The sequence below is a fragment of the Dermochelys coriacea genome, chromosome 6, assembly GCF_009764565.3.
Source record: "Dermochelys coriacea isolate rDerCor1 chromosome 6, rDerCor1.pri.v4, whole genome shotgun sequence".
Classification (NCBI taxonomy): Eukaryota; Metazoa; Chordata; order Testudines; family Dermochelyidae; genus Dermochelys; species Dermochelys coriacea.
In genome coordinates, this window is record NC_050073.1 from 30,193,463 (window position 1) to 30,210,851 (window position 17,389).

General features: G+C 37.9%; 1 protein-coding gene across 3 annotated transcripts in view; it reads right to left on the reverse strand.

Moving 5' to 3' along the window:
* SBF2 (SET binding factor 2) overlaps nucleotides 1-17,389 on the reverse strand; it is a 527,933-nt gene that overhangs the window by 52,589 nt on the left and 457,955 nt on the right. Inside the window, exons 28-31 of one of the 3 annotated variants that reach the window (XM_043517427.1) lie at nucleotides 11,223-11,360; nucleotides 9,885-9,980; nucleotides 5,599-5,670; nucleotides 2,567-2,751 (exon numbers count right to left, since the gene is read on the reverse strand). In XM_043517427.1, the coding sequence (XP_043373362.1) occupies nucleotides 2,567-2,751; nucleotides 5,599-5,670; nucleotides 9,885-9,980; nucleotides 11,223-11,360 (491 nt within the window). The remainder of the gene's footprint in view (nucleotides 1-2,566; nucleotides 2,752-5,598; nucleotides 5,671-9,884; nucleotides 9,981-11,222; nucleotides 11,361-17,389) is intronic. The other 2 variants (XM_043517428.1, XM_043517429.1) reach the window with 2 other exon arrangements.

Sequence of the window (17,389 nt, forward strand, 5' to 3'; positions counted from 1 at the left end):
AACTTGAAGAAGAGATTTTTTTTGTCAAAGGCTACAAAGAGACCAAACCAGAATTAATATTCAGAAGTTCCTAGGTCCAAGTTCTGCACTCACACCACAATTCTCTCTCAATATATTAATAGAGTTTTATCTCAATATGATCTAAAATGTGTGAGTAATTAAGGTTAGGGTTGGGGAGTGGGACATATTGGTAAGAAGGCTACCTCATTTTTTTATCTCATCCCACACCAGTTCATTTGAAACCATTTTTTTTAAACAGACAAGAAAAGACAGTTTCTGTCAAGCTAAAACTAACTTCCTGAATAAAGTAAGAAGAATTAAAGATGGATTCCTGTGGTGAAAAAAAACAACAACAAAAGATACAGGGCAGCTGACTCAACTAAATAGTCATTGCAAGCTGAAAGAAAAGGAGTACTTGTGGCACCTTAGAGACTAACAAATTTATTTGAGCATAAACTTTCGTGAGCTACAACTCACTTCATAGAGGTAGCTGCATCTATACAAACCTTAGCTCAACATGTAGCAGAACTGAAAGAATATCTGAGACTCAGACTTGATACAATATCAGAAGATATCTGTGGCCTTTTCAGAGAGGTGCCTGATGTTAAATTTAAAATACCATACTTAGAAAATGAATTACCAAAAAGTGGCACTGAAACTAATGACTTTATGAGTGAAATTATCTCGCTGAAAAACAGACTGGAGAATTATGAGGACCTGAAAAATACAACTAGAAGAAATAACTTTTACCGAATAGGCATAACTGAAGGCCTGGAAAGGAAAAGTCTGATTCATTTTCTTTAGAAGCTGCTCTGACATACCTAAAATAGAGCCTGCAACTCTCTACACTTGATAAATAGAGAGGTCTCACAGGGTGTCAGGCTGAAAAAGCTGTGAAAATGAGAAACCTAAACCCTAGGCTAACTCATCAGATGGTGTAAATTGGTATAGCTCCACTGTAAAGTCAATGGAACTTGGCTATTTTACACCATCTAAGAATCTGGCTTGTCTTTATGCTGCTAAAATGTAATGATAATATAATGATGCTGAGAGGAGAGCAAGGAAAATGAGACACACAGGCCATTTTTTCTCTTTTTTTGCTAACCTAACCAAACTAATGCATTATTTAATGGAATAAAGCAGATTCTCAGGGGAACTAACATTAGAAATGGCATCAAGTACTCACTTAACTTTACTATGGCCCTGGCAGCTTCTACAATATTTTGCAAGTAACCAACAAAAGCTTGGCAAACACTTCAAAGCCTAAGGATAAATTTGACCGACAGTAAAAGTATGTTTTTTTTTAAATTTAAAAGCCAAAGTCAAACAGCTCTCTATTCACAGATACAGATAAATGACAGTTGGCCCACCATAATCTATTAATCAGTGTAGGACATTAAAATCAGGACCCCTGTTTCTGTGAGCTTCAATACTGAAAGAACATGTAGCGGATGTCCTAAAGATCCAAAATCTGAAGAAATATATGGCTCATGTCATGTCTAAAAGATAATTCAACATAAATAATCTTTTAAATTAAGTGATTTCATATACCATGGGATGTACTTTAGTTCTCAGATTTACTTTAATATCATGCTATATTGCTTCTTATAATAATTATATCTGTTTATGTATAGTGTGTCATGACTGCTTACTATGGTCAATGGCCAGTCTATAATTTTCATGATTTTGTCTTTTTAAAGTGTACTTTAAAAAGAAAAAAACAAAAAATCTCAATATCAGAACAGCAAAACTTTTTTCCAAAGCTAAAAAATGGCTTTCCTCACTGGCATTAATTTTTTAGCTTTATTATTGAATGCACTGGACTGCATGCTGGTATACAAGTTAATTAATGGAAAGCAGGGACAGTACTAAGGAAAGTGAATTGTCATCAAGGTGAAGGAGATGTAGAGTGGTATACCGGTATGTGTTTAAGTGAGGGTTCCTGAGTTACATTCATGATGAAAAGTGTGGATGAAAAATATGCAGGTGGAGGTTTGTAGTTACAAGAAAGGTGGCACTACCTAGATCTTCCAAACATTACTGTCGGCCTCAGATTGCTGGGGATACTAGTGGAATTTTCTGCTTTTTCATGCAAAGCTTTCCATTCCTCCAACATTGTGCATACTCCCAAAGTAGGCTATTTTGAAATCTATCAACTTTCCTCTATATCAGCTTTACTTTGTATTTCAAAATCTCCCAGCTTGTCTGAGTTTGAGTCTGACCCTGACCCTTAATGATTCTAAAATATAAATGAACACACAGGGAAATAAGTTACTCTGTGGTGCACTGCATCACTGACAATACACGTTGGATTACCTTATCTTGTGCTGGGTTATATTGTATTAAATATTAATATATTGTACACAATATAGTACATAACAAGACAATAAAAATGTGGATATGTGTCTGCATAGCCAATACTATTCAGAATCTCTATGAGAGTTTACACATTAAGAAAAGTTACCCATCTGTTGTATCTCGAACATTGTTTTGTTATTTATCTATTAAGCCAATTATACCCAACCAAACAAAAATTCTTTTAATGCATAAGCAAGATAGACATTACCCTTAACTGAGATTTTTCTCCAAATATGTAGAGGGCAGCTTGGCGTTTCAGAAGCTGGTTTTGCAAAAATGAACTGTTATTGTATGATGTTGTGTTATCTTTCCCTGCTAGTCTTGCACCGACATCAATGAATGGCGCTTGAGTGCTGATAAATCGATTGCTAGAACGAAGACTTGCCCATACACCTTTACAAAGATTAAAAATATTACAAAATAATCTCTCTCTCTCATAAAAATTAAGTTTTGTAGAATATACACACCGAAGCATGCATACATAAATATACTTTTGAAAGTAAGGTGTTTGCACATATCATTTGGATTATTTATAGAATGGAACAAATATCATGTACTGGAAAGAAATAATCCCAAATTGGAATAATTCCACAACTAAAATTCTCCAAATTCTCACAATTAAACTACAGTACAGTAATACAATGTTAGATACTAATCAAAACTAGTCGAACATTTAATACTCTACAGACTGATAAACATTGTACTGTATTAATAGTGTTTGCAATAAAAATCTATACATGGTTCTGAGATGAATTACAATTTTCAGATAATTAATATGCATTTAATGAAAGCGCTAAGTGATCTTTTCAGTACTATGGACAAATTTCTATAGCTTTCCTTGCTTCAGGCCTGTTGTTTTGGGAGTTTATCTACTAGGAATAGCCTGCTATCACATAAAGTTTTTCCTCAACAACTGAAAGTACCTCCTATGAAATGACAGATTGCACCATTAGTACTTACTGTAATTAAAATATCAGCATAAGCAATCAAAATATTAAACTTCATGATGTTATTCCATATTTGAGCTTGAATAATAATTACAGTATTTAAAGCCACAATCATGGATTATTTTATGAAGCTTAGTATTTAAATATTCATGCCTACATTGATTTTAAGACGTCCCTTGTTTTGGGCATATGCCCCACAATTACATTTTTGACAGACGTTCAAATGGTCTAGCGCAGAGGTTCTCAACCTTTTTCTTCTGAGGCCCTCCCAACATGTTATAAAAACTCCATGGCCCACCTGTGCCACAATAACTGGTTTTTCTGAATCTAAAAGCCAAGTTTGGCAGTAGGGGTAGCAAGCCAGGGCTTCAGCCTCAGCTTCAGCTTCAACCCCGGGTGGCGGGACTCAGGGACCTGGACTTCAGTCCCATGTGGTGGGGCTTTGGCTTTCTGCCCTAGGCCGCAGTGAGTCTAATGCTAGCCCTGCTTGGAGACCTCCCTGAAATCTGGTTGAGAACCACTGGTCTAGTAGTTAGAGCAAAGATGATGGTGGTGCCTAGAAGATCCTGGGATCATATTTCAATTCTCTCTCTAGTTCACTGTGGTGCCTTCAACTAATCATATCATCTCCATATAAGAAAACAGCAGTAAATATACAGTAGTGATCAACCTTGCATTGGCAGAGAGACGGACTAGATAACCTAATAAATATTTTCTCTTGCTAATTTATGTGATTCTGTGCCTCAATCAACCAAGCTAGATATCTGGGACAAGATTTTTAAAAAATGACTAGTAATTCTGAATGCCTCAATTTTTGCATGCCAAACCTGAGACAACTTAAAGGCATCTAATTTTCAAAAGGCGGGTAACTCAGCACTTTCTGAATATTCAATCCCCTTAAAGTGTCTGAAGTTTGGAGTTCAAGTTATTGGGTGAATTCTATGGTTTGTGTTATGCAGTAGGTCAGATTTGATGATCGTAACGGTCCCGTCTTGCTTATAAATCTATGAAGCAGAGCACCTAAAAACTGAGGAATTGAAAATCTCTAGTTATCTTTGAAAATCTTGGCCCTGAGATACAAAGAATAAAAAAGAAGGAAAAAAGTCCTCACTAAAACCTAATACTATGTAGTAGCTGAGGCTTCCTGTATAAATAAAATAATAAAAACTGTAGATAGTGGTGAAATCCCATTGAGATATCTGAAACAGGTCAGAATTTTTTTTAAAAATAGCACAGTACTTCTACTCAAACAATAACATTGTAGAGAAATCTCAGACAGGGACTTGCCTGTTTGTACAGCATAGCCTGTCTGCTTGTCTGGCTCACAACTTTAGATGTGAACAAACAGTAGGAACAAATGAGAAGGGTTTGTTAGGAACGTAAAGTTGATAATAGTCACCCTTTAAACAGCCCCACCTTCATAAAAAGCTAGTTATATGAAGCATCTCACTTATACAATGATTATCTTTAATGTTAGCTTTTGTTCCATATCTAATATATCACTGAAGTAATAATAATGAAGTTTTCATTACTCGGGAAAGAATCACAGCAGTCATCTAATAATAGAAATAAACTATTGTTCATTTTTTGTATAAAAGGTTGTAAATTCTCAAAAAGAAGGAGGACACAGAGACTATATACTAGAGAAATCTCTTCGGATATCAGTCCTATTTTGCAAATGTCAAAGCAGGCCGTGATTATAGCTTGTGGCACATCAAAAGCCACAGAGCCAATTACAAATACATGCAGACTAGTACATTTACCAGTGATGGGTAACAGTGATTAAAAAGACAAAGTTAATGACTTTCTATTCTATTTGGTATCTAATTTTTGTACCTTATTATTTGTAGTAGACTCTTAGAAGATATGGCTTTCTTTATTTAGTATACATTATGTTTTTACGTATTTCTAGTTTGGCAGAAGCCATTACCTCTCTGTTCATCAACATTATTGATGATGTTGGCAGGAAAGTTCACACATTGGATAATAATATTTCTTAAGTTATTCTGCTACTGAGTAGTAAAAGTAACAAATGCTATTTTGGGGAACGGTTTTCTGTTAATTTTTTGGCAAGGATTAATAGATTTTAAAAGGGATATTTAAAATCTGGAGGCCATTCTGTACTAGACAGTACAAATGTTAATGTAAAATTTGCTAAACTGTATGACTAACCACAGTCACAAAACTTTGTTAACGCAGTTAAGATTGCCTAACACTGACACTTGAACATATATGAAAACATAGCACTAGCTATGGAGATGGTAAAATAAAATATACTGCCAGAATACAGTACCTTGATAGACTCTTCCCTTAGCTCCTGATTTGGAATTTGAGTGAGTGAAACATTTATCTCTGTACCCAAGCACTGGTAGATAACAGTACAGACAGAAGGAGGAGGAATGAAATGCACATTGCAGTGAGACAGTCATAGCAAATGGAATAGGAGAAAAGAAAAAGGTTACTTGTCAGTTTCCACTGATGTAGGATTATATTCAAATAATTTTCAAAAGTACAACATAACAGGTAGTGCATTTCTTAGTTATTACAAAACAACAGAAAACTAATACAAAATGGAAAAGCAGTACCTACTAATCAAAATAAATAATTTTCAAGGCATTGCAATAATTCCAAACATGCAGCACAGCCAGGAAGATATGCCAATTATATGATAATTCTATCAAATGGAAATTGAGCCATTCAATTAGATTGCTGGATACCTTATTTAAGAACATTACTATTAACGTTACCCCTGTCAGAAGCAAGTTTCACCATAAAGCCACAGGATATTTGTGTAAAGCTGTATCTGCTTCTCTCTGACTGGCTTAAGCACATAATTATTCTGTTCTCCAGGTCTATCAGAATGCAGGACAGCAGTCCTATCTACCTACCTATCTACACTTCTAAAGCACAGTATAAGGCATATGCTGTTTAGGAAAATTATCACTCTAAACCACTAACATTCATTATATCAAGGGAAAAATTCTTCCTTCAAGTGCACACTCTTGACTTCCAGAGGGAGTCATGCGTGTGCATCAAAGAGCAGGATTTGGCCCCAACTGTTTAAATCTAACCAAACCATTTGATATAACATAAATGTTATAATAGAACATAATTACAGTAACGTCTCCTGCTTTTTCAATAAATGTCTTGGCTTTGACTCCACATTTATTTTCCATAAATATGTCAGTATCTATCTAGCAGCAAGAGACCATTATCCTGTGACAACATTCTATTCCACTAACATGACCTCTTAACTGTTTAAATGCTTGGGGATAAAACCAGATGACAAACTCTGTTCCATATAGCCAATTATGCACCACACCATATTTGAGCCAACGTTGAAGACAGTATGAGACACAAAGGTCTGTACTTTGAGTAATATTATGTTTGTTCTGAAAGATATATAAAAAAGCCAAGAAAGCCATAGTACTGAAAAATTACAGCAAAATGTAACTGATTGGCCATTTACTTTACAACAGAACCACTCTGACTGGATTTTATGTAAACACTTTGTTCTGATATTTCTAGAGAACATAGACATAACACAGACAGTGGATGAACATAGGTCGGACTTGCATACATTCAGGAGGGCCTGATATTCATATTCAGAACTGTTCTGACTTCAAAAAGTGTGCAGAACATTAGACTAGCCCTGGTATATTTATTCATTTTGATTTAAATAATAAAAAGATGCCTATACACCCTGACATGTAATTAATATTGTGTGCACATACACAAAAAATACAGGAAATGTCATTTCCTGCTGGGTCACATTATAGTAAAACTCAGCTTTTGGGCCCCATATGTATGATGTCCAGGAAAAATAAGGAATTGGAAGAAGGGACCAAGCTCAGAAACTCAGCAATGCTGCTAACAACAATGCTGCTATTCACCTACAATTCTGAACAGTGTACTGCATAATCCTATTATTAAATGGATTCTGCACTGCTTGGGCTGTTGGCTGAGACAAACTGACTCATTGTTGACTAGTAGTATATGGTATTTATTTTTGGGTTACCCAGTGGAACATAAAAGAGAGGAAAAGGGACAGAAATATTTGCTAACATTTGCCCCAAAGGCTCCGGAGAGTTATGTGCATATTATGGTGAATCTTAGTTTTATGTATTTTTAATTAAATGTCTTAATTATTAGCATCTCAAAAATATCACCATTTTCTGGCTGCCTTCCTAAGGCAGCCTGCTCTTTTAGTCAGCCAGATGTCCATTGAATCTTACCAGTCTCTGCCCCACACCCACATATTGTGTTGTGACATTGCTTCACAATGGTGTAATCGTAACAAACTATGAAAGAGCATATAAATCTAGCAATAGCAAAATTACATATAAAATCACTGATGGGATAATTTGGATATCTGTGTTATCTTGTGGGAGCACAGTAGCCTGCTATCTGGGATGCCTGGTGTTTAGTCCCTTATTAGGAGATACTCACTCCAGGGCTTCCTGCCTTAACTGGGGCAGCCATCATTTGACAAACTTGTCACACATTCCTGCATTTCAGCTGGATTCCCGTGCATCTTGCTGAGCTGTGAGCAGACTGCGGACATTGGCCCTGCAGTTACACTTTCAGACCACTAGGGCAGCTGTTGTGCCTGTTGGGCAGACAGTTAGATGGCCCCTCTGTCTCCTCCCTGTGCTGGAACCCAGCAGAGGGAACAGCACAAGGTGTGATCCAACACTGGCCCCACTGGCTCACGTATCTCCTAGAGAGTAACCCCGGGCATACATCCCCACTTCCACCTCTATCAACCATCCTATCCTCCTAGTTATAGCAGCAACTTTCTCTCCCCCCTTCCCCCCCCCAACACTTTCCATGCATCCCAGTAACTGCAGAGAACCATCAAACTCCCTCTCAGCTATCTCAGCACTGCCATCCCAAACACCTCATTTTCCACCCCTTAGGAGCCTCATGCAACCATCAAACAGGCACTCACAGCTAACCCAGCATCCCACCCTCCAGTACCTTATCTACTTAGACAGCCTAGTGCACACCCATTTATCCAGCATCCTCAAACAGACACCATCCCAAACCCATCCACTGCAAACCCATCCACTGCAGTATCTCTAGATACTCTTCTACCTACCCCAGTCTCAGGTGCCAGGTTCTGTGCAGCTCCATGTCCTATCACTGCTTGGGGCGGTGTGTATTCACCAGAAGCAGAAGTTTATGGTTATATGAAAATCATTAGCAAATATGCAAATTAGCTTCATACATATTTTACTATAAATTGTCACGTATGGAGCTGCACAAAATGTCCTCTCCCTAATTTTCGTCCCATTCCTCTGAGGTTTCTTTTTCTAGTCTCTCCCTCTGCTTTTCTTTGCTGTGTCCCTCACTTCACTTCCCCGTATTCAGCTCCATGTAAGTTTCCCCTTTCTATTTACCACAGCACTGTGAAACTCCTTCTTCTAAGCTCTTCCTCTACCACTTTTGAGTATCTCTCTCTACCAAATTCTCTTTTCTTTCCCCTAATAACATTGTTATTTCCCTATCCTCCACCTGTGAAGTTCTTTCCTCTACCACAATCTGGTGCTTCCTCTCTCCCTCACTCCTGCAAAGATGAGTCGAAGGAGCTGTTGAGTGGCTGTTTCACAGGGGGGTAACTGGATGGCTATGGAAACTGGTAGAAGACACAAGGAAGAATAATACAAGAAAAGCAGTCTCTGGCTGCCTAGCAGCAGTCTTTAGTGGCCATGGGTGGTAATAGCAACACAAATATTTTCCCAATATCAGATACTTGGGATGGAATTGGGACTGTTAGCAAATATCCTTGCATCCTCACCTCTATCCTAAAAACAAAATGAATTTCAGTGCACTGATTTATGCAGCAGCTGTTCAAAATAAAATCACAACAATTGGCTCAAAGCAGAAAAGTCAAAAGGTCTGATTTCACTCCTGACAAATGAAAAAAGTCTGTCTCTGCCTCTTAGCAGAAGCCCAAGGCCAACTCTCAGACACGCAGACTCTCAAAGCACCAAGTTAATAAGGCTTTTTATTGTATTAGTATTTTATTTAAACAAAGCTCTCTGCATACATACATCTCTACTTCATACACACATCCCACAAAGTAAAAATGGCAGCTGGAAGTAACTTCAGACTCAGTAAGCTCTCCTTCAGCTCTAACTGGCCCATTTGTACAACCCTATCCATTACTGGCTGTCCTGCTCTGTCCTTAATTTCCCTGGAGTAATATCATTCAGATGCATACATTTGTATATTCATGAGGCATCAAATAATTTTCACCCACCTATTGTGTTGATCTGTAATGTTAGGATTCTAAAGAATTACTCATTCACAACTCTAATGCAAGTCTGAACTTGCTTGGATGCTAACAATATTCTGTTAACAATTAATGACCATTTACTTACTTAAGCAATAAAAGATACATGTTTTAACTCCATGTGCGGCTGATGAATTAAAGAATTCTAATATGTGTTTTATTATTTTATAATGCAATTAATTCATGTATGAACTCATTGTTTTTATTTCACTACTAACATTTTATTATACATCTTATTTCAGATTACATCAATGACTAGTCTTTGAGCTAGTCTTACTAACCTCCTCGAGCAAAGCTATTGGATAGATTTACATCCAAATGTCCTGGCACTACCTGCTTAACCACAGTGGACATTCTTGAAGCCCTCCTTTCAGTGCCTAAAGTCAGTCAAAAAGAATACAAGATTAAAAACTACAATGTCATTCAGACTAACATTACACAAATCACACACATGTGCTTTTCACGCTGAATGTATTTAATTGCTGCCGATTTTGTACTTTCAAAGTTCCTTAAACTTGTTTTTAGAGATGATGTGTACATTTGCAACATTAGGGGGTTAGATATGGCTAATGCAATGGAAGTATTTAATGATAAATGAAGCAAAGCAGGCACAAATTTGGGATGTTGTTACTTTGCAAAAAAAAAAAAAAGCCATCATTTGGATACACTAAGTCAGTTCCACCAACTGATTAAGCCAAGTAGACAAACTTTTCAAATTGCATGCTCCTGTTTCTAAAACATTATTTGAGTTAGCTTTACATGAAACCTATTAGGTTTCATCACAGGATAACTGTAATAGAATACTGACAAATTTCTTAGTGATTTCACTCAGATCTAGCAAAACTAGAGTGTAGTGCAGGAATTTTCAATTTATTTAACTAAAATTATACCTGGAAAAGAAATGAAAATTCTTTCTGACTGTGTAAAACATGGAAATAACCATTGCTTATGCACCTTCCACTACTTTTATAGATAACCATATATGTTCATGTAGCATCAACTTCCAACAACCTTTACAAATCTTCATCTAATATAAAATAAAGCAGCTTGTCTCAACCTTCTCAGATTGGTGACCCCTTATTTGAAGCAAAAATATTTTGCAACCTTCTTACATTTAATATAAAAAGAGTAAAAAAATAATATATTAATGATAACAGTGATAAGCCTATACAATACAACTACTATTACTACATTGGACCTCACAAACTTTGAAGGTAATGGCCACGCTGAAATTATTTTGGAAATTTTATTTGCTTTGTTTTAGAATTGTAACAACGTTTTGAATGCCTTGCAACTCTCCTGATTTCCTTCTGTGATTCCTCTGGTGTAACTCCTGGTTGAGAAACTCTGAAATAGTGTGTCAAATAATAAAAATTACGATGGTCCAAATTTAGCCACAAATTTGGCCTGACTGAAATTGTTCTGGAGAATAATTTACCTTTCAACATTCTTGACACTTGTAAAACACTGGAGTAAAGAAGCTACCCAGAAGCTGTAACATTAAGAAGACACACTGAAGGAGTAACAGAAATCAGACTGGGGAGTCTAAGACACAGACAATCACAGTGGTTTTACTTTTCATTTTAGTTTCAGAAAAGAATAGTGCAGCACACTTTTACCTGGAGACAAAGCAATTGTTGGTCTTACAGTGAGAGTATTACTGCCATTCATTTTACTGTGGATGGAAATTGCATTCAGTAAGGCTTGCAGATATTTCTCCTGTTCTATGCTGCTTGAAGATTCTAAATTAGGAGGAACTATATAAATACAAAAAAGTATAAAATAGATTAAATTATTGCTATAGTTACATATATGTGTAAGATCAAAACAACATAGATAACAATCAGATGTAAAAAAAGGTGACAGAATGAGAGCAGAGAGAACACTTTGCATTCTGCCTTTAATGCACATCAACTGACTTGCAACATTTCTTAGATTCATAGATCATCAAGCCAGAAGGGATCACTGTGATCAAGTCTAACCTCCTGTATAACACAGAACTTCCCTAAATTTATTCTTGTTTATTAAAGCCTATCTTTTAGAAAAACACCCTAACTAGATTTTAAAACTGTCAGCGATATAGAATCCACTGCAAACCTTGGTAAATTGTTGCAATAGTTAATTACCCTAATTGTTAAACAATCTTGCCTTATTTCCAGTCTGAATTTATTTAGCTTCAACTTCCAAACATTGGATCTTGTTATGCCTTTGTCTGCAAGACTGAAGAGTCCTCTATTATCACATTTCTGTTTCCCAGCTAGGTACTTACAGACTGTGATCAAGTCACCCGCTTCACCTTCTCTTTGTTAAAATGAACAGATTGAGCTTCTTGAGTCTATCACTACGAGTCTATCATGTTCTCCATTCCTTTACTCAGGAGTGAGAAAAATCCACACCCCTGAGTGATGCAGCTAAACTGACCTAACCCCCAGTGTAGACTGTGCTAGGAGGATAGGAGAATTCTCTTCAGTAGGATTTGACTTCTAATTTTTCGGATGCTTTTTTGACACTAACCACATCTTTTGCTCTGCTGTTTAGCCATGATGGTATTTTTTGTCCTCTTGCTATTTGTTTTTAATTGGGGGTATACATTTAGTTTGAGCCTCTGTTATGGTGTTTTTAAATAGTCTCCATGCAGCGTATAGGCACTTCACTCTTGTGACTGTTCCTTTTAATTTCCATTTAACTAGTTTCCTCATTTTTGTGTCATTCCCCTCTTTGAAGTTAAATGCTACTGTGTTGGGATTATGGTATTCTTTCCTCTCCCACCCCCCAAGGATGTTTAATTACATCATGGCTGCTATTACCAAGCTGTACAATTATATTCACCTCTTCAACCAGATCCTGTGCTCCACATAGGACTAAATCAAGAACTGCCTTTCCCCTTGTGGGTTCCAGGACAAGCTTCTCCAAGAAGCAGTCATTTAATGTGCCCAGAAATTTTCTCTCTGCATCGCTTCCTGAGGTGACATGTACCCAGTCAATATGGGGATAGCTGAAATCCCCCATTATTGTTGGGTTTTCTGATTTTGTAGCCTCTAATCTCCCTGAGCGTTTCACAATCACTGTCATCATCCTGGTCAGGAGTTGGTGGCAAATTCCTATGATTATGCTCTTATTATTCAAGCATGGACTTCATCCCTATGGGGTGTGAAAACGTGATGTGGCCCTGCATAGGAGATTGATTTCCAGAGATTGCTGCCAGTTGCACTCTTACTAAGCTGAGAGTCCTGATTCCTTCAGAGAATGTAAATAGTCCAATATTCCTGAACCTGGAACTGTCAACACTGAGAACTGATGCTGAACTGCTCACATAGAAAGCTTCTGCCATTTGGTCTTGTATGATTGAAGGTTCAACCTGGTTGAAGATTTTCTGCATTGAAGAAAAATGTTTTGGACTGCAGCAGAGCATCTTTTCTCTGTTGATGTCACCCAACCTGCATCCAGGCTGCAAGGTGTAATGATTTGGGGTCATCGTTCTGAGAAACCAGGCTGATTTCTGTATTGTCAGATTCATTAGATCTGGTCCATTCTGGGACTATCATGATCATACAACCATCTTGCCTGAGCTTCTACAGAACTTTGGGTATCACAGGTGTTGGTTGAAAGACATACATTAAATTTGGAGCCCACAGGGTGAGACAGTCATTGATGCCTCTTTTGGAGCAGAACATATGGCACTTGCTGCAAACAGTTCCATTTTTAGAAATCCCCATATGCAAACAATGACATGAAGGACTGTGCTTGAGGGATCACATTTCTTTCAAACAAGTCTCTGATAAATTGATCTGACAAAGTAGTCTGGAGGCCAAGTGTGGTATGATTACAGATACACCAAATCCCAGAGATACATGGCTTCCTGACAGTGAAGAGGATCTGGCTCACCCACTTGCTTGTTGATATGCTGTATTGCTTTGGTGTTGTTATGAAAGTGTGGGCAGTTAAGCCTTAAATAAGAGGTAGGAAAGCCAGCTGAATAGCCCTGGCTTCTAGAATGTTTATATATAGGACCATCTCCTGAGGAGACCATCTCCCCATAATCTGTAATTGGTGGAGCTGAATGAATGTGGTGTAAGTGCATGCTGCCATGTGCCCTATGAGTTTGAGGTGGGTCCTCAGTGGTGTTTTTGGGTATTCCTGGAGCTGTCTGATGAAGGCTGTCACTGTCTGAAATCTCTGAAGGAGGCATGCTCCTGATGACCTAGAATCTAACACTGCTCTGATAAATTCTATGGTCTGATTTGGGATCGGGGTGGATTCTTTTTTTTGACTTGAAGTTCCAGTGATGCAAACAGATTTAGAATAATTTAAATGAGTTGGTCACTTGTTGTGGGGATTTCCCTTGTCTAGATGGTTGTTTAGATAGCGTTATACCTGGAGTCCTTGTTTTCTCATTCAGGCTTGGCACTATTGCCAGAACTTTGGTGAAAACTGGTGAGATTATGGAGAGGCCAAAGCACAGGACTCAATACTGATAGTATGATGTTCCTTCCTCCTGTAAGCTGGATGTATCAAAATGTGAAAATAAGCATCCTGTAAATTGAGAGTCATGAACCAGCCCATAGGATCCAAATTGGGGATTATAGAAAAGTAGCAATACAGAATTTGAAACAACAGATAAACGCACTGAGATGTCAAAGATCGAGGATCAGTTTCCAACTTCCTTCTTCTATAGGATTAAGCAGTAAAAGACCTTGACATTGAACTCTAGGGGCATTCCCTCCGCTGCTCCCGGTTGTATGAGGGAGTTTATCTCTTGCTAAGTCTCTTGTGAGAAGGGTCCCTGAAGAGGGTCAAGAAGGGGGTTGGAACAGCTTGAAACCAGAAGGGATACTTTTTGCTTATTATCTCAAGGACTGACTGGTACAAGGTTATCCCATCCCAGACATCTTGCAAACAGGACCAGGCTGCCAAATGGGGTTTGATGATAACCTCTCTGAATCTCTCAATAAGAGGTGATTCTGGTACTGGGCCTAAAGTGAGGTCACTTGATGCTGAGAACTACACTGGTGCTCATATGGTGAGCAACTGGGCATCTGGTGTTGTGGTGTCAGATGCTAACAAAGAGGTTGATGATGCTGTGAATTAGGCACTCTGTGCTGAAGCTGGTACTGAGGTCTGTGCTGTATGATCAGAACTGGAGGCAGTGCAGTCCTTACTATGGAAGGGAACTGTCAGTGCCAGTTTCAACGTTAGTATGGAGATACTAGAATAGGATTCTGCTTTCAGGCTCTTAGAAGAAGATCTAGAGAACGATTTAGGTGTCCTATTTGGGGAAGAAGATCAGTACCTGCCCTGGTGCTGGGAGCAGCATCAATTATGGTCCCCTTTCAGAAGTCGATGCTGATGCAGCAGACAAATGGGTCTTGTGAGAAATGATGAAGGGCCTAGGAGTAGGGTCTTGGCTCACTGGGGAACTGGAGACATGTAACTGCCTTGATTGATGTAGCTTCTCTGTGGATGTGCATATATCTCATGAGGCTTGCATCAATTTTTCCAGGAGGAAGAGTTTGAGTCTTGCTTCCCTCATCTTCTGAGTACATTTGGAGAATGATGAGCATTTGGAGCAACACCTAGGTAAATGAGACATCTAGAATGCCGATTGTTAACTGCTTTACAGGAGGGGCAAATTTTCAACTCCTGTGACTTGATGTCAACCATTTTAAAGTAATATACAATGGGGTAAAACACCCTTGTACAGTGGGGTAAAGAAAACCTATGAATAAACCATTCAGTTGCTTTATTTTATTATAGCCAACAGACAAAAGAAACCTACAGAAGAAACACAGGTTTCAGAGTAGCAGCCGTGTTAGTCTGTATTCGCAAAAAGAAAAGGAGTACTTGTGGCACCTTACAGACTAACAAATTTATTAGAGCATAAGCTTTCGTAAGCTACAGCTCACTTCATCGGATGACATCCGATGAAGTGAGCTGTAGCTCACGAAAGCTTATGCTCTAATAAACTTGTTAGTCTCTAAGGTGCCACAAGTACTCCTTTTCTTTCTACAGAAGAAATAATAACTATCCTAACCACAACAAATTAACACGAATACTAGAGCAAGGGATGTGGACACTACAAGGGTTCTCTCTTGCAGCAATGAGTAAGAAGAAGGAAGTGACAGGTGGCTGGGACGCTCTGTCCTTTATGCCCTTAGCTACAGGTGTGGAGAGGGCACTTAAGGTGCCCGGTGGCCAAAACAGCCAATGATATTCAAAAAGAAAAACTGCTCTTGAGCAGTAGGTCAAAGTGTACTACTGGGGAACCTCTACTGAGCAGCAGCAGCAGGGTCCACACAGGCAGTATGTGGCATGGTGAGCACTGTTAATTTATGACCCAGTGCGGAGTCCACAAACCACTAACATAACAGCCAATCCAAATATTGCTGTCATTATTGAATTTCTAATTAAAATATTTCTGAAGTTTTAGCACTTTTTTGCAAGTGCCTGTGAAATATGCAAAGCTCTTACAGTTAAATATTATGCCAGATGTGAACTGTTCTTTATAAATAGTTGAAAATGTCTATAAATACAATAAGTTTCAATTTCCCATGGTTATTTCACAGAGATACCCTATGAAGCAGTACCTTATTCAATGGATTATGCAGAAAATACTTAAATCATGCAATCTATCCTCATCATGAGAACCTTGAGTCACTCATTGCTTTTATGTAACTTGCTTACCATTGTACATTATGTTATTCACAGTGAGAAATTCCACAGGGCAAACTATTCAGTAATGTCAAGTACTTTAAAACAGTTTTTCAGTCTTTAATTGCAGAAGTGGAGGAACTTATTGACCCAGAAATTTCTATGTTGATTAGATATCTGTTTTGCCACTTTCCTCTCATTCTTTCTGAGCAGCATTCTGATATTTTTTTCTTAGAAATAAATTCCACTGGCTGGTTAATTCCCAACTCCCATGATCCCATGTATTTCAAAGAGGTAGAAGGACCCTTCATTCTGCTCTAATTTCTCTGGGTCAGGCTAAGGTTGGATAGTTAATCACAAACCAAATTCTTCCTTATTTAGATAACCAAGTTCACTTTTGTCTTGAATCCTACTTCAAACACTATATGCCTAAGAGATGCACCAGTCCTGTTTTCTTCACAGAGTCATGAGTATCCCAAGTACTTAGACTTTCCTTATTGGCTAGCATCATAATGGTCCCTTCTGACCTTAATATCTATGAGTCTAGGAGTACTGACTTTATTCAGTGTCATTATTTTATCCACAGAACAAAACATCATATACAACTCACTCAGGCCCTCTCAAAAACAAAAAACCAAGACAGTAACTATGAGAAAGAGGAGTAAGAATTAAAGACACACCATGCAGCTCATGAGGGAGGTGAAAGTTGAGAGTAATGTGTCCTTCACAATTCATTTCCCTCCAAACATGCAATTCACTTTCCTCCAATATTCTCTTCAAAGATACTCCATTATGACAGATCTTGCACTGTTCCAGTGGTGATCATGGGAAAGACGAACTTTTATCTCACCCAAAGAACCCAAGCAGAACTCTGGAAATCTCTCAGGCCTTGATTTTATAAAACCCTCTCAAAGTAAAACTAAAATTATGCTCAAAGCCATCAGAGAGTCAAGAGTAGAATCTGCTCTAACTATCTCTATATCCCATAAATAATGACATCGTGAACTCGTTTGTGAATCAATAAGGTGCAACAACAAAACCAAATTAGAAGATTATTGTTTAAAGGAAGCATGTGTGATTGCTGTAAATTAAATAATTTATTAATGAGAACACTATATTACTCTAAAGGAAAAGAACC